Source organism: Ipomoea triloba, chromosome 3 (genome assembly GCF_003576645.1).
Source record: "Ipomoea triloba cultivar NCNSP0323 chromosome 3, ASM357664v1".
NCBI lineage: Eukaryota > Viridiplantae > Streptophyta > Magnoliopsida > Solanales > Convolvulaceae > Ipomoea > Ipomoea triloba.
In genome coordinates, this window is record NC_044918.1 from 23,910,101 (window position 1) to 23,937,097 (window position 26,997).

The window sequence follows — 26,997 nt, forward strand, 5'->3', positions numbered from 1 at the left end:
TGTATACAAATATACATCAATCAATGTTAAAAAATGCACCACACAAATATGCATCATTAGATATGCATCACCAAAAAACACAACACTAAGTATACAAATATACACCACACAATGTTAGGGACATAGGAGCTATGGTGCATTATTTTGGCTGTGTGGTGTGTTTTATGATGTTTTTGTGTATTTTCATTGTGGTGCGTTTTCTAACATTGATTGTTGCATTTTCTAACATTGAGTGGCGCGAACAGCACCGACCGCACGGAAAAGCGCAGCCACATTTGAACAGATTTCTATATATATATATATATATATATATATATAAATTTATGATGCACGGGCAAACACTAGTGATATATTTAAATCTTTATTTATAAGTTAAAACTCCATATTTTCATGTATTGTCTTAACAAATTCAAATCCATAACCACGAAGCTCAATTCATACAGATCTTTTTTAATATACTCAAAGTTTATATTTATTGTACTACATTTTTATTATTGGAAAGTTCATTTTTAGTATATTAACGAAAAAATGAACTTTTAATATGCTAAACATGAAAATTTGAGCCTTTATCCCAATATAATTTGCCAAAAGATCCCTTTATGCCTTGGGCAACACACTATTTTTTATTTTAAAAATGTACATTGTTTATAATAATATTTTACATTTTTTTTTTTAAATTTTAACTTCGATTTCTACATCATACAATTTTGATTACTAAAACATTTTTACATCTATAGTAAAATTTATAATTTATGTTACATTTTGGTTTTGGAAGCGTATTAGGCGAGTTTGATCTAATTCATCTTTGTTCAAAGTTAAAATAAATCTTCAAACAAGATTTGCTCTTTAGCCAAGTCAAACAATTAAAGTGAATCAAAATATTAAAAACTAACACAAAAAATCGTATACCATACAAGGTCATATATACATTATACGTTTCTAAGTTTCTATTTTTTGGCTTAGACAAGTGGAATCTATCAATCTAATGCATAGTTGACACTTATGATTGCAAATCCAGAATTTCATGTCATGATATACAAAAACAAGGAAGAATAATGTTAGTTGTACCAAACCCTTTGCCTTTTTAGTTTTATATTATTTAAAATTTATGTAACTTCATCCTGAGCACCGATTAATTAACGAATAATCAATAAATAAATATAAATAGCAAATTAGCAATGGCACATTCCATACGCACACGTATAATCACTATAATGAAAAATAGGAAAAATTTAATTTTCTGTCCCTAAGTTATATGATAATTCTAAAATTCGGTTGGTAATGCTAAGTCCTCATTAGCATTGCACTTTTCGTCCTTCCGTGCTCACTTTTCGTCTGAGTTATACTAAAATTGTAAATTTCGGCCCTAATGTTTTATTAATAAAATGATTAAAAATGCAATTTTCCGGAAAAAAGTATATATTATATTCTTTTAAAATGACCAAACCAATTGATAGATAATAACCTTCAAAAAAAAATTGACAGATACCCTTTTGCAGCAAAGAGAGCTCCGGGTGTAGATTTTCTTGGAACAAATGAGAAACATATATGATGCTGCTGTAGATCGGAGCCTCAGGCAGAGTCTCAGAGATACTTCCTGGCAAGAGCTCTAACCTTTGTATCAAAATGAGATGATGTAATTCGAGATCCAGGTATGTAGAGGGGATTAAGCAGAGTCTGCAAATTCCAATTTAAAGATTAGTCAGTGCAGTAGCAAGAACCGTTCATGTAACCTTGTGAGTGATGATACTAACATTCAGATAAACTGTTCAAACCTTGTTAGGACTTCCTTATCAATGGTTTTTTGTTGGATCATTATATGACATGTAGGTAAGAGAGTGTGAGTTGGATGAGAAAGGAGAGAGGAAATAGGTAAAAATGAATTTGCAGAAGAATGGGTTTATTGTGGGCCCCAAGAGAAAAGAGGAAAATTTTAAAAATTCTGGTCCCTGCGCATTTCGCGCGTTTCACGCACTATGAGTGCCCAGTACACGCGCCCGCGTAAATATCGTTTTTTATTTAATTTTTTTTTTATTGACAGTTTCCTTTTTTTATTTTTTTTTCTTCCCCTCACCTATTCTCTTTCCTAATCATACCTTAAAAACTCCTTATAGACCACAACTAATGTGGATGCTTTAGCGTTGCTGACATGTATCATTAATGTCAATAGAGTTTAATAATTTTGTAGTTCCTCCTTGTACAAAGACATGCTTTACAATTTTGTCCATATAAAAGAAAGATTTGACTGATTGATATTGAGAACTAGGGTGCGGAATTAGGATCTATAGGAGAAATGAAAACCAGAGTGTTTTCTCGGGCCTTTTATATGTATCCTATGCTAGCTGACAAAGTCATCTCTAACAACATTTCAAACTTTTTCTTTGTCATCATAATATTCAAAAGTATTCCTTTATATTCCTTTAGGCCCTGTTTTGTAAAGGACTATTAGCTGATTGGATTGGCTGTTTGGGTTAGAAGGTATAATTTGTTGATAACATTAGAAAGTTGTTTGATAAATTAGCTATTAGCTGATAGCTGTTTGGTATAATTTCTTTTCTCAAAAAGCTAATTGAAAAGGTTACTCAATTTTTTAGCATTTTGGAGTTACAAAATGCTTATCAACTAAACACTTATATTGATTTTTTAACCAAGTCAAACAACTAATAGTAGTCAAATAAGTTAAAATTGGCTGAAAGGCTGATTATTTACCAAACAGGGCCTTAGTCTTTTCCGCATTTATTTTATTAGCTAATTGGCTACACCTACCTATAAAAGTTGTTTCATTTAAAAGCAGTTTCAGCGTAGATCTATCAGTCCGTAAGAGAGAAGCCGTCCTGATGTGGAGTCTCACAACAAGGTCCAATCAAGTTTGGGTACAACAGAAACTTATGATGGGCAAAGAAAGGATAATGCAGAAGTGCAGAACCAAGTTCCAGCAGCCTAATTATAAGTATTTAACCAGGAAAGAAAAACATGGAAGAGAAGAAAATCCTTCTTGAGAAGCAGAAAGAGCATACCTTTATATAAAGCTCATGAACTTCTTGGAAGAAGCTTTTGATCCCATCATCATTGCGAGAATCGTGAAGCAGCATCAGTCGTGTATGTATACTTGATAGTCAAAGAAAACATGAAATATTTTCCAAGAAGCTTATAAGATAGAAATTACGGCACTAACAGCAAACAAAAAGTGATGTCCAAGGATAAAGCCATATTATTGCACATATGATTTATTTATAGCAAATGTGATTAGAGAATAAAATGTACTCTGTTGACAGGACAGGAATTAGATTGGTGTGACTATCAGCACAGGTAGGAACAAAGAAAAATAAACTAAAAAAAAAAAGAAGATGTATGCCTTAAGGACAAAAAGAATACTTACTAGTGAACTTTACCAGACACTAAAAGCTATAATGTTTAGATAAAAAGTTTACTGGCTTTTACCCAAATATCTACATGGTTAATGAAGATAATAAATTTTGCAATATAAAACCACCTTGCATGATAAGTTCAAAGTTCAATATTTTGCATCCATCCAGTTAATTGGATGATATGTAGGATATGACCTGCAGTGACATATACTGAAACTGCCAAATCATTGAACCGGTCACTTGCCTTCAGGAACCTGGATGAAAAAGGTAGAGAAGAAGAGTGTTTACAGATAATGAAAGGGAGGCATAAGAAAAACTCTAAAATGACATAACACATATACAACATATACAGAGGTTCTGGGGATTGGAATCTCACATTGCACTGGTAGTCCATGCCAGATCCTGCACAATGTCTAATGCGGCATGTAATATGAACTGGTGCTGATGAGCAGCATCCTCTTTCTGACATTTAATTGTTTAGTAAATAAGGTAACAAAATACGTGCTCAAGGTACATGTCTACGATAGATATGGACCCTTACTAATGTGAAAGACGCCCAAACACAGACAGTAAAGAAAAAACTGAAAACAATACTATCAAATACAGGGATAGAAGCCAATCAAAGATATGACTTTAACTTGAAGTAAAATGTATATCAGAGCATGTGTACCCTCACTTTTATCTCATACTACAAGAGAATAGTGTTATTGTCAAAATCAAAATTTAAACCCGGTGCCGTTTTAGATCAAATGTACTCCACTACTTACCCCCTAAACTTCAACTAATTTTTTCTTTCATAAGAAATTCATAATAAAGATCAAACTTGATCTAAAACGAATATCTTTACTTTGCAGTAATTTTCATAGCCAATTTGATTCTAAACCACATTACCAACTACAGTGAGCGCGTAATTGCCTAGGAATTTGAAATGTTCCTTTCTTTATTTTCCTATTGTGCAGATCATAGAGCATTTTCAACAAAAAATCATGCATTTTCTCAAACCGATCCGGGTTATATAATAGTGATCCAGAGCTCTACAAAGCATCATAGCATCAAATTTCGAATTAAAACCTAGGAAAATATTTGCGAAAAGTGCATACTTTAGGTGCAGTTCCAACTTCGGCTTCGTAGATGGGAATGTCGTTCCTGCTTACAATCATAAAACACGCCGTACTCGCCATCCCTTTCGTCTCCTCGAATCCCCAAACCTTAAAAGATATAAATAAATTAACAAAGAGGGGAGGAAGAATCGGTAATTGAGTAATCGTGATGGTGAACTTTGACAGTAAGTTGCAATACAAAAAATGAGAGAATCCGCAGAGAGATCCGAACGTGCAACTCGGCAACTGCCAGTTCACCCATTAATATTTATTCGTAACTTTCCCTTTTTACGAAATTAATATTTTACACCAATGCCTCATTAAAAACCTTACTAAAAAAACTTAGAGGGAAAAAATTAATTGAGGAAAAGAATACATGATATATGTGTATTTATGTGTTGCACTAGCTGACTCGTTAAAAATCCTTTAATTAAAGAAAAAAGAGTAAAACTGTTGTTCTCCAAGATCCAATCTTCACGATTATTCAAGTCCAACCTTCAAGATTGGTTCCAGTGAATAACACCCCCTGAAAGTAACAATCTTCAAAGTCTACACATTCTAATATCATAAAACATTGTCCTAAGATAAGTGTAGAAAAGAATATGATACAATTTTCAAGATTGTCACTAGAGTGAACATTCTGTATAACATCCTCTTGACTCTTCTAGAGCTCACGTGTGTTGCATCTTGACAATATATATGTTTTGTCTAATATTCTTAAACATACTTATTTATCATTTGTGTAACACGAGCTTTACTATCATCAAATAAAACACTGAGGGTAAAATCATAGAGTAACCAGTTCAGAACTTGACATTATGGGATCAAACAAAATAGCATATCTAAACCACATATTGGTTTCTCACATAAATGTCAACATCTTTTGTAACTCGAAGATACACGAGGACGCGTTAACACTATTCCAATATTTCATTGTAGGAGAGCACTAATGTTACTAGCAATTTCATCGCAAATACAATATCAGGCCTGACGCGATTATGGAACTTCTGGTCCTAAACTAGTGCTCCAACAACAATGAAGTAATGGGCTTTTGGTCCCAAATATCCTTATTATACTCTTCGAGTCTAAATAGTTCCTTATCTAATTCAAGAGATTGGACAACCGTTAGTGTGACAGATAAAAATCTTCAAGACATTTTTCAAGTAGGCTAACTGGTGTATAAAACTCTTCAAGGAAAAGCTCGATCTTCATATAGAATTAATACTTGGGTTTCCTAAGTCTTTCATTTCAAAACTCCATCTTTAGTCATGGCATGAGCTAACATCATTAAGCTCTTTATATATTTCATTGTATTTATATCATTCATATGGACCAAGTAAATAGATAAATAACTCCATTAGCAACTCCTTAATGAGCACATAATGACATATATTGTCTACATATTCCTTCTTCAAGAGGAAAAAAACACTTAGTCAATTATTTACTTTTCAGGTCATAAAGATCTTTAATTTGCAATTTAATAATATACGTGTTGCGTTTTTCATTTTTCTCATTTTGAGAACATTAAATCCTTCATGGACTTATCGAAATAAATATTAGCTGCATATATAAATTTGCTATTTACTGCCAATGATATTAAATAGCGGAACTTAATGCCATCTACGGTGGGAAAATATATTTTGCTAAAATCAATTATGAGTCTCTGCGTGAACCCTTAGCTTCTTACGTACCAAAACCCATTTGTAACCAACAGGTCGGGATAACATTCAATGGTGTACGTGTTATAAAGAGAATATATTTTAGCGAGTTGAGCTATGCCTTAATTGCTCCGATCCTTTATATAATGAATAGAGGCACCTCGGTGCCTAACTCTGGATCTAGATTGTCATATAACAAGAGCAATTGTAAAGGCAATTGTGTTGTCGACAACTATAATATTTGTATCACAAATTTCTCCCATATTCATAAATGTTCATGGCAACATCTAAGTCAACCAGATTCTAGTCATTCCCAAAAACATTCAGATTTGTTCGTTCCGCATCCCAGTGTTATGATTATTCGGTATACCTATAAGTTTACTGGGGTTTTCGCCTTCTGGACGAACGTCTTCAAGACATAATTCTTCAAGATATTTCAAGAGTGACAAAGTTTCTTTACTAGATCTAGTACTATGCTTTTTATCACTTACACCGATAGATCTCCTACACTTCTGGCGTCAAGGAGTATCGGTAAATATATTTGGTCCAAGTTGGGGAAGGTATACCAGACCTAGTCACTCTTTTATGATCAGTAGATATATTTGGCAGATTGATTATCTCCTGAACTTCCAGTTCAGTCTAACTAGTACGTGGATTTAAATAATGAAGATCTTTTCGTTCCATTGAATTTCTCGGCATTCTATTAAAATTTGGACTCTTATCTTCCCCTAATGCAGAGAAATAATCTTCATTAAGTATGCAGTCAGCGTACCTAATTATATAATGATCCCTTATCATGGACTCTAGGTATTTAAACAACAGACACGGAGGTTTATAACCAACATATATAACTAGTTTCTTTGATAACCCTTAGAGATACGCTATGGTGGTGACATATGAAAATAAACTGCACGTACACTAAAAATAACACAAATAGGGAAATGTTCAATTTTGAACCACGTATTAGGTGTATGAGGGAATAGTTATGATATGCAGTGAGTTAGATTTGGATTCAATACAGAAGTATATCATGTTCGATATCCCCAAAACAAATAATTTGGTAATTTCTCCTTCACACATACTTTATAAAATACTCATGTGGATAAGAAATTCTAATATCTCACTCATTATGTTTGCCCTAAGTGACCCAATTGCTCATGCCATTATTTAAAAGAATTTGGGTCTTTAAAATCTTAAAAGAATCGCAACATATGGAGTACTAATAAGTATATACACATATGTTCAAAATAAAAAACATCCACATTAAATGAAATTATAAGAGTACTCAACTATCGTAATGAGGTTAAGTGTCAAAAAGATATATAGATGGTGAGACCATTCAGGATCTCTAAAATCCTTTTTCTCAACTGTTGAATGGTCATCAACATAAAATATTCAATTCACAACTTGTTTACTTCAGGCAAACCAACATGATGTGATTCACTTATGACTTTCAAGCACATAACATCGAAAATAATTATATCACGTATCACCTTGTGACACGATCATACAATATTTTTTATAAAATAGCATAACACTCAAGTCATGAGTCATTAGTCACCGAAATTAAAAATCAATCCCCATTCGAGGTCTTCCAGACCTTATTAGAAATTAGCACTATCATTTTGTTTAAATGCTCAATACTCATGTGAAATAATTTTTTTAACAAATTAGCACCATCAATTGACGTTTAAAACAATACCAAGTCAATTTTGCATTGGGGAAACCGTCTTAGTGGTGTTATCTCTAATCTGTGCTATGACTTGTCGCCTTCTGGGCAAAACTTATTTATAGTTCAATACTACAACTCCACTTAAGGCATATGATGTGATAGATCAAAATATTTAGACTCATATAATATAATCGCTATCAGAAGAGCGAGCTAAGGTTTAGCAACAACATGTGCAATCCGATAAAACCATGTCCCTATTTTGCGGTATGCATGAAACCCAAGAAAAGCTCACTCCATATTGTAGTTATCAAGTTATATTGTAGCTATCAAGTTTATTTATCGAATGTGAGATAAATCTCAACTTTTATGACCCATAGCATATAATTATAGGCATCAAAAGCCAACTCAATATCTCTTTTGGCTACATCAGAATGAGGCAGATCAAATTAACATATTTAATGCAATCATATGCAAACTAATATAATAGATATATAACAAAAATCCATTGATATTATGTTCTTATATGAACATATAATAAAAACTGCATTATTATATAGCATATATATGCATGCACCAGGCAAATATGCTCATATTATGCACATGTTATGCAACCCAAAGACCGTACTAAACATTCATGTGTATATCATAAAAGAATTAAGTGGTCAGGATGCTCACTCATGTGTAGGTTGGGTCTCTTGCTAGCGTTTAAGGACTGCTCGTCGACTGCTAGGATTTGAGGATAGAGGATTTACAACCCAAGTATCCTACAGTCAATTTTTTTTTTTTTTTTTTTAATAAAACTGACCCTATTACATTGTAATATCTGTTCATGTTCATCTATACTTTCTCAACCTGTTGAAGCACAAAGAGTCAATTTATAGCCACATAACTAACTTATTGCATTTGATTAGAGTTTCTTCCTCATACTCATAACGAGTATATAATACAAAGTACTAGCCACTAACTAATAAGCAGTTACTAAGGCCTTTCCCAATTGTGGGTTTTGGCACAAAATCTAAGAAAAGTTGGATGAGTGAGAATGGAGAGAGAAAAAATGAGGTTGCCCTGCAAGAAATGGGATTTTGCAGAGATTGTGGGTCCCATTTCTGTTTGCAGAGTAAGAAAAGCCGTGCGTTGTGCGCAAATTGAGCGCCCAGCGGGCGCGTGCAGTGCGCCCTTGGGCGCGTAAATACTATTATTTTTTTTATTATTATTTTTTTCAATTTTATCCTTTGTTTTATTTTTTACTTTTATTTTTTTCTTTCACCTCATTTTCTCTGTCCTAATCACACTCCTCAAAAACTACACCAAAGTTTAACTATTGGGTTGGCCTAATAGTATTAATAACAATAATAGCAGCGATTAATGCCTAAGCTAGATGGGTAACCTTAGAGGAAGAAACTATGAGAAATTTAAGTCAAATCACGCAAAAATAAACCCAGAAAAGTGCCAAAAGACCTTGTGATCTAGTGGCACCCGGTGTCCCGGTTTACACTCCCATATGGATGATGGGAGTGGATTCGAACCTCAGCAATTGTTGACTCTTTGTGCTTCAGTAGGTTGAGTAGGTTGAGAAAGTAGTTATGAACAGGTACTACATTAACAGAGTCATACAAGCATGCTCAAAAACTTAAATCTGAACAGTTCAATTATCAAAGTCTTAAAATCAAACAAGATTAAGATGATGATAAAGGCAGATTCATATGTTGACTTGCACCAAATAATAAATGGCATAAATATACGCATATATATTTTTCATAGGAAAAAGAGCACTTAGCTTTTGGGTTATGACTATGGAGCACAGTTATTTCCATTTGTTTCTTTTCGCTTTCTGTTCGTATCCCAGCTGGCAGTTCGTACTAGCAGGATTCCATTTCGGCGATAGCTCCAGGTTGCAGATCATACACCAGACTTCGGTGGCAGATTTCAGCTTCGCATATTGTGGTTTCCGCTAGGGGTGAGCGTTTCGGGTTTCGGTTAGGTTTTTTTTCGGTTTCAGTTTTGATTTTAAAAAAATTAAATCATTCCGTTTAACATTAGAGTTTGGTTCGATTTGAAACGGTTCGGTTTAGGTTCGGATTTAATTCGGTTCAGTATTTGGTTCGATTTAAGATCCCCAATTTTAACATTTCTTAATTTTCCGAACATACTATCACATAATCACATAATCTATATTCAAAATTTAAACATTATATAACAAAATAACAATTCATAGTTCAAATATACTGTTTGTTCAAAAAAATAGTTCAAACATACTATTAAGTACTAATTGTGAGGTAAAGAACAATTGCGGCAAACAACAAAAGTACAAAGCAGAAAACAAGCTATAAAGAAATCAAATAAAAAATTTAATCAATTGAACGAAGGAACAGGCATCAAGTGACTTAGATTTAATTCTTTATTGTTATTGTTATTGTTATTGTTATTGTTATTGTTATTATTATTATTATTATTATTAGAGTTAATTCCATTTTTGGTCCTAGATTTATAGGTGACATTCCACTTTTAGTCATTTTTTATAAAAACATCCACATTTGGTCCTATTATTATTGTGGCATGACCACTTTTGGTCCTCCGTCAACAAAATTGTTGAAATGTCGTTAAATACAATGGTTTTCGATCATTTTTATACAAAGTAAATTGACCCCGCTATATTTTTATGTTTATTTTTTTGAAAAAATCTATAATTGAAGACTGAAATGCCTTTATATTTAACGACATTACAACTGTTTTGTTGATAGAGGACTAAAAATGGTCATGTCATAATAATACTAGGACCAAATATGGATGTTCTAATAAAAAATGATTAAAACTGGATTACCACATATAAATCTAGGACCAAAAGTGGAATTAACTCTTATTATTATTATTATTATTATTATTATTATTATTATTTGTTGAATAGTAGGGTGTCAAAGTTAGGGAATTTATTTTAGGGAAATATTTTAGGAATAACAGAGAGATTGAAGGTGATTTTTAATATCTCCTAAAAATCGTCTTCTTGATTTTCAGTTAGCATTGTTTAAGAGAAAAATTAAGCTAATTAGTTTTTTCCTATACTAGTATTTTCGCCCGTGCGTTGCACGAAATGAATTTGTTATAATACTTTAAGAATATTTGGATCGATATACAATTATATAAATTATAGCATCGAATATTATATAGCGCAATTGATGAAATTGGTTGGATTGATTATGTTTTTTGATGTTTTCTTTGCTTGAATTAGAGCAAATAATTGTCCAATTACCCGTGCGATTCACTGATAAATTTTTTTATTATTTATTTAGATAATAAAATTAAAGATAAAATTATTTTTAAAAATCTAATATTGAATATGTACATTTATTTGATTATAAGATTAGTGCAAAAGTATCACTCAATTAATTGAATAATATATGACTTGTTTGTTTACAATTATCTTTAAAAGATCAATATTTAATACTCCGTATAACTTAAGTAATTATATTATTACAAAAATAAATATGGAAAAATGAGAAATAATTTAACTTTAATTATTACAGAGTATAAAAATAAATTGAACGACCAATATTTAGCTTAATTACCATAATAATTATTAGGCAATTATTATTAGTCAATTACACTAAATTAATTATTTTTCGTTAACATGAATATCAATTCGTATATACAAAAAATATTATTATTATATATTAAATATGTTCGACCTTCTGCAGTGTTAATGTAACTTATGTATTTATGTATTTTATACATATAGATTAGAATATATTTTTCCTAATTTTTAAATGTCATTTCAAAATATATTCTAATCTATACGTATAAAATATATGAAAATATATTATAATATTATAATATAATGGAGGTTACAAAATAATAATATGGGTGTTACAAAATAATATTATAATATTATAATTATAATATAGTAATATAAAATAATATATTTTATACATATAGATTAGAATATATTTTTTTCTAATTTTTAAACGATGATTAATAGGTATGAATGTTAGATAATGCAATATCTTAAACATAACAAAACATAATTTGATTTGATTAAGAATAATATATATATTTACGAATATATAGTATAAATTATGAATATATCACCAATCACCAATTAATATTAACAATATTACCATATTACCATAAATATATATGGATAATTAATCAATCATAGGTGAATGAAATTGGGGTATGCAATTGGTATGTTCTTAGCAATTGACTGATTTTATGAATAAATATATAGGGATAATTAATAAAATAATAAATGAATAAAATAAATGATTTTATTAAAATGCCACTAAGTTTGGGTGGAAAAATTTGGGAGGAGCATATTGTTTTTATATACACAATTTTAACTCTATATTTATTAGTATAATTTGTGTATATACTTTAGGAAAATATTCATAATTAAAAAGATGATATAATTTAAAAAGTAAATTATTAATTAAATTGCCTAATATAATTGTCTTACTAATTGATTATCATGCTACTATAATTCATATATTTTAACTCGTTTTATTACTAAGCTAAATATATATGCTTAATAATTAAGATAATAGTCACATCCGTAGTACTAAAAGTATTGCTTTAATTTTTTATGAATAAGAAATAATATTATCAAACCAAAATAATTAAAAAATATAATGTGTCTATTGTACAAAAAATTTTATAATTGNAAAATAATTAAAAAATATAATGTGTCTATTGTACAAAAAATTTTATAATTGACTTAATAATTAAGTATTAGTTTTTATTGCCTAATACAGATTGACAATTATTAAACATTATTTACAATATTTATTGTGTCCCTTGTAATATTAAAATTATTAGGTAGAATTTTTATAATTAAGATATAATTAAGATAGTACACATAAATTATAGTTTCTTTAATAATTAATAATAATTAATATAATTATCTAATATAAATTTACATTTATTAATAAGTATTTATGGTAATTATTATTAGGTATTAATAAAAGTGATTAAAAAGTTAAGAAAAAGAAGAAAATGAGGAGGAAAGCATATATATATATATATATATATATATATGCCATACAATATCGTAAGGTAAATTGATAAACAAAAATAATAATTACTTCAAAATCAAATACATAAATGTTCTAAGGAAACATTGGATTTTACAATTAAAAAGTGTGCTATTCTTTTATTGAATTCAAAAAACATCACCAGTCAAACCCCTCGTTTCTTCTGGTCGTCACCGACTCCTTTGCATATTTTCTTCTCCGGCTCTAGATGACCCTTGTTTAGTAACTNATATATATATATATATATATATATATGCCATACAATATCGTAAGGTAAATTGATAAACAAAAATAATAATTACTTCAAAATCAAATACATAAATGTTCTAAGGAAACATTGGATTTTACAATTAAAAAGTGTGCTATTCTTTTATTGAATTCAAAAAACATCACCAGTCAAACCCCTCGTTTCTTCTGGTCGTCACCGACTCCTTTGCATATTTTCTTCTCCGGCTCTAGATGACCCTTGTTNGACAGGCTCTAGATGACCCTTGTTTAGTAACTCCATCAACACCATGTGTTCATACTGCGACAAATATTTCATACACATACATAAATCGAAGTATAAACACTGAGACTAATGTCAAAGTATTAAAACAAAAGCAATCTTGTGCTTCAACAAATAATAATTATCATAAAATTGATATTGAAAAATGATATTATAATTGATATTATAATGTATGCAACACCAATCCATTCTATTTACAGGACGGTGGAAGAAGAAAATAAGAGAGCCGCCAATATATGATTTCACATAGAACGGGAAGAAGAGACAGACAGTGCAAATTGAAGAATTATGATTTTCAAAATCAACAATCCATTGTATTTATAGGTAGAAATGATGAGAATTATAGATTTGTTAATTTTTCAAAAGGAAAGTATAATTAATTACTTAACATTTTTAATTATTAATTCTAAATGAAATTTGTAATAATCCTACGTATAAATTATAATTTGTTATTATTATTATTATTATTATTATTATTATTATTATTATTGATGGTATATAAGGGTGTCTGGTTGGATGAATCGGTCGGTAGGAAGGAGAAGCCAATAAGCATCAATGTTCTGAACATTCAAGGCCCATCCCTACCCCATGGAGGTCGGTCGATCGGAAGGAGAAGTCAATAAGCATCAATGTCCTGAACATTCAAAACTCATCCCGATTCCTTTGGAGGTCGGTCGATCGGAAGAAGCCAATAAGCATCAATGTCCTGAACATTCGAGACTCATCCCGACTCCTTTGGAGGTCGGTCGATCGGAAGGAGAAGCCAATAAGCATCAATGTCCTGAACATTCAAGACTCATCCCGACTCCCTTGAAGGCCGGCCGATCAGAAGGAGTTGTTTGACTGGATACATGAAGCTCTCGGTCGATCGTCGACGGACCTCTGGGAAACAATCCATAAAGACGAAGGCTTAAGAGAATCAACGGATATTTATGTTCAAACGCCTATCATTATATGTATTTAATGTATTTTATGAGCCATTACCTGCGACATTAATTAGGAGATTTAATATGTAACCGTCCAGGTGCCTAAGATATATAGCTGTGCGGATCCTTTGAAAGGGGGGCAGATTGACAATAAAAGAAGAGACTAAGAGATTTAAGAGTTTATACTAAAATATACTTGTTGTTCTTGCAATTTTTCGGTAGTGTTGGCCCGCCAGCCGATCGCCTGAAGAACGGGAAACCATCAATTATTATTATTATCATTATTATTATTATTATAAAGATGTATAACTTTCATAGTAACACGTGCTTCATGCCTTTTTTCACCGATCTAGAGACTTTTTTTTTTACATTTTTTTTGTTCTTTTAATATAAAATATTATATTTTATACATATAGATTAGAATATATTTTTCATAATTTTTAAATGCCATTTCAAAATATATTTTAATCTATACATATAAAATATATGAAAATATATTATAATATTATAATATAATGCAGGTTTCAAAATAATAGTATGGATGTTACAAAATAATATTATAATATTATAATTATAATTATAATATAGTAATATAAAATAATATATTTTATACATATAGTATAGATTACAATACATAATTTGATTTGATTAAGAATAATATATATGTTTACGAATATATAGTATAGATTATGAATATATCACCAATCACCAATTAATATTAACAATATTACCATATTACCAAAAATGTATATGAATAATTAATCAATTATAGGTAATGAAATTGGGGTATGAAATTGGTATGTTCTTAGCAATTGACTGATTTTATGAATAAATATATATGAATAATTAATAAAATAATAAATGAATAAAATAAATGATTTTACTAAAATGCCACTAAGTTTGGGCGGGAAAATTTGGGAGGAGGATAATGCTTTTATATATAGTATAGATTAGAGTAGATTGTATATATACTACTGTAATCACACCATTTTTGTAAGTAAGAATTTCAGATTTTCTTCATGGCATCAGAGCCAGGTTTCTAAACCCTAGTATATTCAGACCAATTTTTATTAGCTTTTTTTTTCTCAATTCTCAAGTCACGACAAAATACAGAATGACCTCATCACAAACTTCCAACATCACTACAACAGAAGCTGGAGGTACTTTAGAAACTCCAAACCTTAGTGGTAATGGTAGCGTTACTAGGACTAGTCTGGTTGTTGAAACAGATCCACATACAACCTTTATTGTTAACAAAGGAGGAATGAAGTCGTGGATAGTTGACACAGGTGTGTCTGATCACATGACTAGAGATGCTATTCTTCTCCAAAATTACAAGCCAAGTAGTGGTCAATCATTTGCCTGTATTGCTAATGGTTTAGGTTCAAAAATTGTTGGGACAGGTTCCGTTCAACTTACTAAAGAGTTGCATCTTGACTTTGTTCTACATGTTCCAGACTTGGATTCTAATCTTTTGTCCATTAGCAAATTGGCTCGTGATCTTCAATGTGTTACTAAATTTTATCCAAACTTGTGTGTTTTTCAGGACTTGAAATCGGGAAAGATGATTGTTAGTGCTAAACTGTGCTCCGGGCTCTATATCTTCTCATGATGTCGATCCTCAAATGAAGTTTCTCAAGCAAGTTGTGCCCAATCTCAGAGTATGTTAGAATCTTTTCTTGTGTCCAATTTCAATATCAATAAAGATAGTGAAATCATATTGTTACATTATCGTCTTGGTTATCCTAGCTTTGTGTACCTTGCTAAATTGTTTCCAAAACTATTTATCATTAAAACTCCAACATCTTTTCATTGTGAAATCTGTCAGATTGCTAAGCATACTCGAAATGTTTATCCTCAAATTCCATACAAACCTTTCACTGCTTTTTCATTGATTCATAGTGATGTGTGGGGTCCCTCACGGATAAAAAATGTTTCCGGCACTCGATGGTTTGTGACATTTGTTGATGATCATACACGGGTAACTTGGGTTTTTCTTATGAGAGACAAGTTAGAGGTTGGGAAAAATTTTCAAACCTTCAATCTTATGGTCCAAAACCTATATAACTCTAAGATTCAGAAACTCAAGTCAGACAATGATAGAGAATACTTCACTAGTAGTCTTAATACCTATCTGCAAAGTCATGGGATTATCCATATAAGCTCTTGCGTCAACATCCCCCCAACAAAATGGGGTGGCTGAACGAAAGAATAGACATCTTTCGAAAGTTGCCCGGTGCCTTATGTTTTCTTCTCATGTTCCTAATTATTTTTGGAGGGAAGCCATTCCCACAGACACTTATCTCATTAACTGTATGCCATCTAGAGTCCTTAATTTTAAAAACTCACGTCAACTTCTTCTGCAATGTTTTCCTCACATACATGCAATATCAACTGATTTACCACTCAAGGTATTTGGTTGCACCGCATTTGTTCATGTGTATCCCCAACATCGTAGCAAATTTGATCCTAGAGCCAATAAGTGTATTTTTCTAGGATATTCCCTAGCACAAAAAGGATACAAGTGTTATTCTCCATCCACCAAAAAGTTCTACACCACTATTGATGTATCTTTCTTTGAACATATATCATTCTATCCCAAATCTCATGTTCAGGGAGAGAGCATTTATGAACATCAAAATTGGGAGTCCTTTCTAGAGTTTGTACCCTTTGTCCATTCAGAGTCACTAAATTCTTCTCAACCCATGTCTTATCAACCTGTGGTTATTGGTTCTGCACAAGAGTCACCCACACTTGATGTTTCTTCTGCGGTGCCTATCCAGTCCTCTATACCACTAGATGTCTTTTCTCCGGTGCCTATTCGATCTCATGGCTCTTATCCAGTACCTATTCAGTCTCCCGTACCCATTACTTTAGTGGCTCCACAACTTGCTACTGATAATTTTCAAGTTTACACTAGGAAGAATAAAATATAGGAGTTAGAGCACGGATCACAACCAACATGTGGCCAAGGCATTGACTCAACTTCAAGTCCTCTTAAGGAGAACATGGGTTTGGATAGGGGTGGAGAATTACCAGTCCTATTATAGATGACTCTAACATGCCAATTGCATTGAGGAAGGGTGTTAGGAGATGTACGAGTCATCCAATTGGGAATTATGTTACTTATGAAGGCTCTACCAAGACCTAACTTTGAAGACTTAATTTGCAAGCTGGGATTACATGATATATATTCCCCCAACTTGAGGGGGAGTGTTGAATAGTAGGGAGTCAAAGTTAGGGAATTTATTTTAGGAAAATATTTTAGGAATAATAAAGAGATTGGGGGTGATTTTCAATATCTCCTAAAAATCATCTTCTTGATTTTCCGTTACCATTGTTTAAGGGAAGAATTAAGCTAATTAGTTCTTTCTTGTATTAGAGTAGGTTGTATATATACTGCGGTAATCACACCATTTTTATAAGTAAGAATTTCAGATTTTCTTCGGTTCGGATTTTACCAAACCATTCGGTTACCGTTCAATTTTTCGGTATATTACTAGTTCGGTTAAGTACGGTTCAATTTGGTTCAGATAAATCGAACTAAATTGCCCATCCCTAGTTTCTACCTTTGCCACTTTATGTAAGCCTGCAAACCACTCTCCGAAGTGGATGAATCTTCCTTCTTTGCCTTTTTGGATAATTGTGAGCTTCTAACGTCGATCAACTATTTTCCCAAAAAAATGTCGTTCAACTCTTTTGCATTTTCTTGCTCTCTGCTTCCTTAGAACCATATTTAATTTCTTTACATTTGAAAGGTGTTAGATAAATAAGGGAATAGTTAGATCCTTCCTCTCCACTTTGCTTTCTTCCATTTGACTTATGTGGCAGTAGTTTATTTCCTATGTATATAAATAGGTATGAACTTTGTACAGTACAGATATGAAATACACGTACACTTCTACCTCCCCTTCCCACATTTAACATGGTATCAGAGCCAAGTTTGTGAGAGTGAGTGCCTGGGCTAGGGTTGGGAAGCAGGGGCGACGCCGGGGAGTGGAGTCCGATCGCCGTCGCTGCCGTCACGCGCCGCCACGCACCGCCGAAGTCCGCCGCCATGCGCCGGCGCGCGAGGATGATTCTGGCGAATGCGATACCCAGTTTCACCATAGCGATATTTTTCATCATTCTTTTGGAGTAGGCACAGGGAACACAGAGACAAGAAGGAGAGCACTCTAAGGTGACGTTTCTTCCATTAAGGGTTTCCTTGAAGCTCATCATCATTTGGTGCACATCTCCTCCTCCTCTAAAGCTTTCTATAAGAGAGGGGGCTGAAAATACGGAGATAACAATAAAAGAGAATAATTGCCGAAGAGCCGGAAAACTTGATGTGATTTGCTTTTCTCTGAGGCAATATCTACCACTATTGTCACTTCTGTTTGCCGGTAGCGAGGATGGTATTAATAGTAATAGGTGGTTTGGTTGGCTCTTCATGTGGAATAGTAGGTACTCAACCCAGAACAACCACGTTAGAAGACTGAAAATCCAAACTCTGAGTAGAGGCGGAGATCGACAATCTATGATCAGTGATATGTTAGGAAAAGTATATAGAAAATGTCGTAGGTTACACTACGTTGCTGTTGGCTGGGAGGATAAGAGTTTGAGAAGAAAAGGTAGAAATTCTGTGACGTGTTTAAGACACTATTCTCTGCCACACATATGGCAGTTTGTGAATCATAGTGTATGGGCACGGACGGTGTATTACACCCCCACAATAGCACGTCTGCCATTAGATTTCTTAGCCACTCGGCTTCCTGCCCAGCCATATCAAGAGCTATGAATTTAGCCTCCATGGTTGATATGGTTATACACGATTGTTTAGTAGATTTCCATGGTATTGATGTTCCGCCCATCGTAAATACATACTCACTGGTGGAGCTGACATCAGCAATTTCATTGACCCAGTTTGCATCGCAATATCCTTCTAGGAACTCAGAAAATCCAGAGTAGTGAAGTCCCTAGTCAATTGTGCCTCTAAGGTAGCGCAACACTCGTCTTAGCGCATGCTAGTGTGTTTCACTTGGATTATGCGTGTAACAACTAAGTCTATTCACTACAAGGGCAATATTAGGTCTGGTATAGTTCATCAAGAACATCAGACTTCCAATTATTTTCGCATAATCTTCTTGAGACACTCCTGCCACAGTATTTTTTGATAGTTTTACACTAGGATCGTATGAGGTTTGAGCTGGAGTCACTTCAAAGCTATCAAATATCTTTAATAGCTTCTCTGTGTAGTGACTTTGAGTCAGCTTGTAGCCATTATCTCCTTTTATGACTTTTACTCTAAGTATCACATCAACTTTCCCCAGATCCTTCATGCCAAACTTGTCGCATAGAGACTTTTTAGTCTCTTTGATTGCATTGAGATTAGAGCTAAAAATTAACATATCATCTACATAGATACATATGGGTACATTGCTAGACTCAATCTTCTTTGAGTACAGACATGCATCATCTGATCTATTGATTGAGTAGCCTAACTCTAATAGTGTTTTATGAAATTTTTCATACCACTGTTTTGGAGCTTGTTTAAGTCCGTACAGAGATTTAACAAGTCTACATACCTTTCTCTCTTGTCTTGGATCAATACATCTAGGTGGTTTTTACATCCATTTGGTGGACTATCCACTTGTGGGACGAGGCTAAGGCAAATAGTGCACGTATGGTAGCTATTTTAGTCGCCAGTGAATATGTGCAGAAGTAGTTTTCACCAAACTTCTGTTTGTAGCCCTTGGCTACAAGCCTTGCCTTGAGTCTTTCAATTGACCCGCCTGGTCTCAATTTTCTTTTGAATATCCACTTACATCCGATTGGTTTAGCCCCTTTGGGTAGATCAACCAATTTCCATGTGTGATTAGACTTAATGGAGTCTAATTCACTTTGTATGACTTCTTTCCAGAAGATGACATCAACTGAGCGCATAGCTGACTCGAAGGATGTGGGCTCTTCTTCTACGATTAGCTAACATACAAATTGATCAGAAATTTCATTTATATCATTCAACTTAGTTATGTATGTTATAAAATCTTATCCAAAGGTTGTTTAAGTTCTCTGCCTCTTATTTCTCCTAGGTTGATCAAGCTCATTCTTAATCTGAGAAGTAAGAGGTAGCGAGAACTCACTCCTTTGTGAGCTGTTTGGAAAATGCTTTAGTGGAAAGATGTGTTCGAAGAACTCTGCTTCTCGTGCTTCGCACATCTTATTGTCTAGATACATAAACATGTATGTAGCAAGTTAAATGCTATTTCTTGAAAGAAAATGCCATCCTTTATCTCCAAGTCACTACCGATCTTTCCAAGATTGAACCACTGAATGGTCTCAATTACCGTAGGTGGGCATAGACATACACTAAGATCATCTTATAACGCCATATGATAAGCTCCCAAGACACCAATATATTTGAGTATAAATAAGGGTGATTGTTAGCATTTTTAGCATCCTTATGTGATAATCTTATGAGATTTTGTGCTTTAAATTCATTAACCACACACAAAGCTACCTTTGGTACAAATTGAGACATTTCAAAGGTTTCGGGAGCCATTAGGAACAAGGAACGAGCTAAACGAGCAAGACAGGAGCCCCGAAGGACCCGGAAAGGAGCATTCACGCGCAAAGGCTGCATGGACACTTTCCAGTAGCTGTCCACGCATGCCTTCACGCGTGAAGGTGGCGTGAACGGGACATTGCAAGGAAATATTTTTAGGGCGAAATTTCGGAGACTATTTAAGGAGACTTGATAGAATTTCAGAGGAGGTTCCAATTTCCCCAGCCCCAATTCCATTTTTCCTCTACACTTTTTAGTTTTTAGGATAGTCTAGATTTCCATTTCCACCTTGTAAATGAAGATTTGAAGCTTGGATTGAAGAACCCATTTCATTTACTAGGTGATCTCTACTTTAATCTTATCTATTTTATATCTCTTGTTTTTAGATTGAATGAGCTATTGATCTTGAATTCTTGATTATGTGTGGCTAGTTTAATCTAGGGTTTGGATTGTGTGAAGCTATGTTGCTAGTGTGATGATCCTATTTCTTATTGATGATTTAATTGCTTTGCTTGTTGGAAAATTCTATTCTTGTCTATTGATTGTTGTTTTGATGAGATCTTATATGGACTTGGCCAATCTATTGAGAGATTGAGTTCTTGACTCTATCACGGTTTTGATTAGAGTTGAGATTGAAGCTTTTTGGCAATCATAGATCCTATGGAATTCATATTAGGAATAGTAGGAAAGTGTGTAGCTAAGGTGTTTGATAAAATGTCTCTTAGGACTTTGGTTGCTAAAAGGCACTCCTAAGTCTAAGATTCCCTACTACACAAAGGTGGAATAGGACTAAGAAGACACACTCTTGAATAGCCAACATCATTGCATCATTTATCTACTACTTGAGACACACTAGAATGCAACATAGATGAACACAATTCAATCCCTTACTTTTATCTCTTATTTCTTATTTCTCAATTTTTACATTTGAATTTCACTACCTTATGATCATTTACACCTCACAATTGCCATTAACCGCATTCACCACTCATACTCGTTGCATCACATAATTCAATTGATCGAAAGTAATAGCATATAACACACCTCCATGTCCCTCCTTCGAGACCGAAACTCGGGGAGTTTAGACTCTTCGTTTTATTCTTACACACACATCCACAATATATGACACCGCATACCACTCATTGAATTACCTCACCACGCAGTACTTTTAACAACATGTCAAAATGGCGTCGTTGCCGAGGAGGGCAATAGGTTGTCATAATTGTTTTGCTTTTACTTGATTGAATGATTGTGAGAATTTGAGTATTGTTAATCCATACCATTTTATTTTATTTTATTTCATTTTCTATTTTATCCGTTTTTTTTACTTACCCCAATTGGCTACTTTTAGGTAGTTGTGGATTGTTTGCTTTATTGAAAATCTTAACAGGTGAATGCACACGAGAGCAAGAGGAAATCAAGGCTTATTTCCTTACATACCGGAGATTAACAAAGCAACGAGGAAGAAAAACATCTGAAAATCACAAATGGCTTCTACGAGCGCTACAAGAAATCCCCAAGGAAGATGAACAACTATACCTAATCCACCCCCAATTCCAATTAATCTGCCAGGACAAGTAAACCAAAATGACCCGATATTGGAAGAACCGCAAATCAACAACGTGAATCCACCTGAACATATTCGAGAAGATGATTATTATGAAGTGCCGCAAGAGCAGCAAAGATCCATCGCCGACTATATGATGCTAGATTTCAACATGCACAACTCAATTTACGTTCCACCATTGGAGAACGCCAACTTCCATGTACACCCGACCATTCTCACCTTAGTTCAGAATAACCAATATTCAGGATTACCTTCAGAGGATCCGCATGCGCATATCACTAGATTTATTCGAGCTTGCGGGATGTACAGGCAGGAAGAAGTTAGTGAAGGATATGACTGGTTGGAAAATGGAGCTAGCAAATTCTTTCTCAGTAAGCACAGCATATAAGCTTGCCTCTGACCATTCCGTGACAATCAAAGCTACCAAGTGGAATGCAATCTGGAAGTTAAAGCTTAATAGCAGGTAGAGATGTCAATTGGGCCAACTCGTTGGATTTTGAACTAGCCCTGTAGGGTTGTTGGGCTTATCGGCTTGGGCTAAATGGTTTTTCATTTTTTTCTTTTTGGGTTGGGTTGGCCCTAAACCTAAATTGCGGGCTGCTGGGCTAATCCAGCGGGTTGAATCACTAAACAAAAATTGAAAAATAAGAGTGGGTATCGAAATAGACCACAATTGGTGGAGCAGGATGAACTTTTAAAAATAAAAGAAAAACTTACCTACCATGTCAGAATGGGATAATGTTGATAAAATCTATATTTAATATGGAGTATACAATTATATATATAGTATGTATGTGTACTGTAGATATTATATATATATATATATATATATATATATATATATATACCAATGGTTTGGCCCGATAGCTCGTCGGGCTAACTCGACTCAATCCGATAACTTTTTAGAGCTAGCCCATTTAGCTCGATATTTTATTGGGTTGATTTTATCGGTTTTAACCCTATAATTTTCAGGGCTAATATTGACATCCCTACCATCAATGGTCCGGTTCATTTAAAAACCATGCATTCGCCCACCCTGGGGCTCGAACCCAAAACCACAAGGTTAAGAGCCTAGCGCTCTACCAACTGAGCCAGACGGGCAAGTCATCATATATAGTTAATATTGATATTAGTATGGAGGCTATAAGTATTGAAAATTATTTAACTAGTTAAAGAATTGAAAGAGAGATAGCTTTATGAATAAAACATTGATTAAATTTGTTGAAAAATATGTGTATTAAAATTATACAATATTTTTAAGATAGAAAAAGACACCTTAAGGAATTAGCCCATGACTATCACACACTTCATGTGGTGCGAGAATAACCACATAATGAATTAGCCCAAAATCTCGTTATCGCAAGGAAATAGAAATTGAAGCTCAGCCCAAAATATCTTGTCGGAGCCCATTCGCTAAATACATACACACTAAGACCAAGAAACAATCTACGTTATATGTATAGTAGGGTTTTGACATATAACTCCATCCGCTATCAATGGTTCATTTAAAAATTATGTATTCGCCCATCTTGAACGCTAAAACCCAGGGCCACAAGGTTAAAAGCCTTGTGCTCAACTAACTGAACTAAACAAAAAAGTTATTATACATAGTTAATATTTATATTGCTATAGAGGCTACAATCATTGAAAGTTAATTAACAAGTTAAACAATTGAATGACAGATCATTGAAAGTTAATTAACAAGTTAAACAATTGAATGACAGATAGCTGAAAGTTAATTAACAAGTTAAACAATTGAATGACAGATAGCTTTATGAATAATACATTGATTAAATTTGTTTAAAAATATGTGTATTAAAATTATACAATATTTTTAAAATACAAAAAGACACATAAAACTATTATAAAATCATTAATTTTATTAATTAAAACAATTTATATTGAATATTTAAATTTCTATACATGTCTTAAAAGATAATAACTAATTAGCTTGTTCACTTACTAAATTCTCAATGCTTATATTGCGGAGTCAAATGTTAGGGTTCACCTCGTAAGATATATCATTTATATAAGTTTGTTTTTATTATGCTATAGGTTCATTTTTATACGAAATGCACTAAAAATGAACTTGTAATACATTAAAAATGACATCTACTAATATTGAGACCGAAAAGTCTTTTGATTGAACATACGATATCTAGTTATTAGGCATGTCGCTAAATACATACACTAAGATCGTCACCATCAATGGTCCATTTAAAAACCATGCATTCGCCCACCTTGGGGCTCGAACCCAAGACCACAAGGTTAAGAGCCTTGCGCTCTACCAACTGAGCTAGACGAGCAAATCATCATATTTAGTTAATATTGATATTAGTATGGAGGCTATAAGTATTGAAAATTATTTAACAAGTTAAAAAATTGAATGAGAGATAGCTTTATGAATAAAACATTGATTGGATTTGTTGAAAAATATGTGTATTAAAATTATACAATATTTTTAAGATAGAAAAAGACACCTTAAGGAATTAGCCCATGACTAATCACACACTTCATGTGGTGCGAGAATAGCCACATAATGAATTAGCCCAAAATCTCGTCATCGCAAGGAAATAGAAAATGAAGCTCAGCCCAAAATATCTTGTCGGAGCCCATTCGCTAAATACATACACACTAAGACCTAGAAACAATCCGCGTTATATATATAGTAGGGTTTTGACTTATAACTCCATCCGCTATCAATGGTTCATTTAAAAATTATGTATTCGCCTATCTTGAACGCTCAAACCCAGGGCCACAAGGTTAAAAGCCTTGTGCTCAACCAATTGAGCTAAACAGGAAAGTTATTATACATAGTTAATATTTATATTACTATAGAGGTTACAAGCATTGAAAGTTAATTAACAAGTTAAGCAATTGAATGACAGATAGCTTTATGAATAATACATTGATTAAATTTGTTTAAAAATATGTGTATTAAAACTATACAATATTTTTAAAATACAAAAAGACACTTTAAACTATTATAAAATCATTAATTTTATTAAATAAAACAATTTATATTGAATATTTAAATTTCTATACATGTCTTAAAAGATAATAACTGATTAGCTTGTTCACCTACTAAATTCTCAATGCTTATATTGCGGAGTCAAGGATTAGGGTTCACCTCGTAAGATATATCATTTCTATTAGTTTGTTTTTATTATGCTATAGGTTCATTTTTATACGAAATGCACTAAAAATGAACTTGTAATACATTAAAAATGACATCTACTAATATTGAGACCGAAAAGTCTTTTGAAGTTATTAGGCAAGTATACTCTAAGTAAACAATGAAACTTAGCCCAAAATCTCTTGTCAGAGCCCATTCGCTAAAGACATACACTAAGATCGTCGCCATCAATGGTCCATTTAAAAACCATGCATTCACCCACTCTGGGGCTCGATCCCAAGACCACAAGGTTAAGAGCCTTACGCTCTACAAACTAAGCTGGACGGGCAAGCCATTATATATTGTTAATATTGATATTAGTATGGAGGCTATAAGTATTGAGAATTATTTAACAAGTTAAAGAATTGAATGAGAGATAGTTTTATGAATAAAACATTGATTAAATTTGTTGAAAAATATGTGTATTAAAATTATACAATATTTTTAACATAGAAAAAGACACCTTAAGGAATTAGCCCATGACTAATCACACTCTTCATGCGGTGCGAGAATAGCCACATAATGAATTAGCCCAAAATCTCGTTATCGCAAGGAAATAGAAAATGAAGCTCAGCCCAAAATATCTTGTCGGAGCCCATTCGCTAAATACATACACACTAAGACCTAGAAACAATCCGCGTTATATATATAGTAGGGTTTTGACTTATAACTCCATCCGCTATCAATGGTTCATTTAAAAATTATGTATTCGCCCATCTTGAACGCTCAAACCCAGGGCCACAAGGTTAAAAGCCTTGTGCTCAACCAATTGAGCAAAACAGGAAAGTTATTATACATAGTTAATATTTATATTACTATAGAGGTTACAAGGTGAAAGTTAATTAACAAGTTAAGCAATTGAATGACAGATAGCTTTATGAATAATACATTGATTAAATTTGTTTAAAAATATGTGTATTAAAACTATACAATATTTTTAAAATACAAAAAGACACTTTAAACTATTATAAAATCATTAATTTTATTAAATAAAACAATTTATATTGAATATTTAAATTTCTATACATGTCTTAAAAGATAATAACTGATTAGCTTGTTCACCTACTAAATTCTCAATGCTTATATTGCGGAGTCAAGGATTAGGGTTCACCTCGTAAGATATATCATTTCTATTAGTTTGTTTTTATTATGCTATAGGTTCATTTTTATACGAAATGCACTAAAAATGAACTTGTAATACATTAAAAATGACATCTACTAATATTGAGACCGAAAAGTCTTTTGAAGTTATTAGGCAAGTATACTCTAAGTAAACAATGAAACTTAGCCCAAAATCTCTTGTCAGAGCCCATTCGCTAAAGACATACACTAAGATCGTCGCCATCAATGGTCCATTTAAAAACCATGCATTCACCCACTCTGGGGCTCGATCCCAAGACCACAAGGTTAAGAGCCTTACGCTCTACAAACTAAGCTGGACGGGCAAGCCAT

General features: G+C 32.9%; 1 protein-coding gene and 2 non-coding genes across 3 annotated transcripts; all 3 read right to left on the minus strand.

Moving 5' to 3' along the window:
* Nucleotides 1-1,401: 1,401 nt before the first annotated feature.
* On the minus strand, nucleotides 1,402-4,694 carry LOC116014188 (trafficking protein particle complex subunit 2-like). The gene is made up of 5 exons (XM_031254188.1): nucleotides 4,469-4,694; nucleotides 3,745-3,830; nucleotides 3,561-3,622; nucleotides 3,018-3,103; nucleotides 1,402-1,677 (listed from the first exon to the last, which is right to left on the minus strand). The coding sequence occupies exons 1-5, from the start codon at nucleotides 4,547-4,549 to the stop codon at nucleotides 1,585-1,587; spliced, it is 408 nt and encodes a 135-aa protein (XP_031110048.1). The 5' UTR covers nucleotides 4,550-4,694; the 3' UTR covers nucleotides 1,402-1,584.
* Nucleotides 4,695-23,398: 18,704 nt separating this feature from the next.
* TRNAK-CUU lies at nucleotides 23,399-23,471 on the minus strand. Its single transcript has one exon. It is a non-coding gene; the product is annotated as a tRNA-Lys (tRNA).
* Nucleotides 23,472-24,603: 1,132 nt separating this feature from the next.
* TRNAK-CUU lies at nucleotides 24,604-24,676 on the minus strand. Its single transcript has one exon. It is a non-coding gene; the product is annotated as a tRNA-Lys (tRNA).
* Between the last annotated feature and the right edge of the window lie 2,321 nt (nucleotides 24,677-26,997).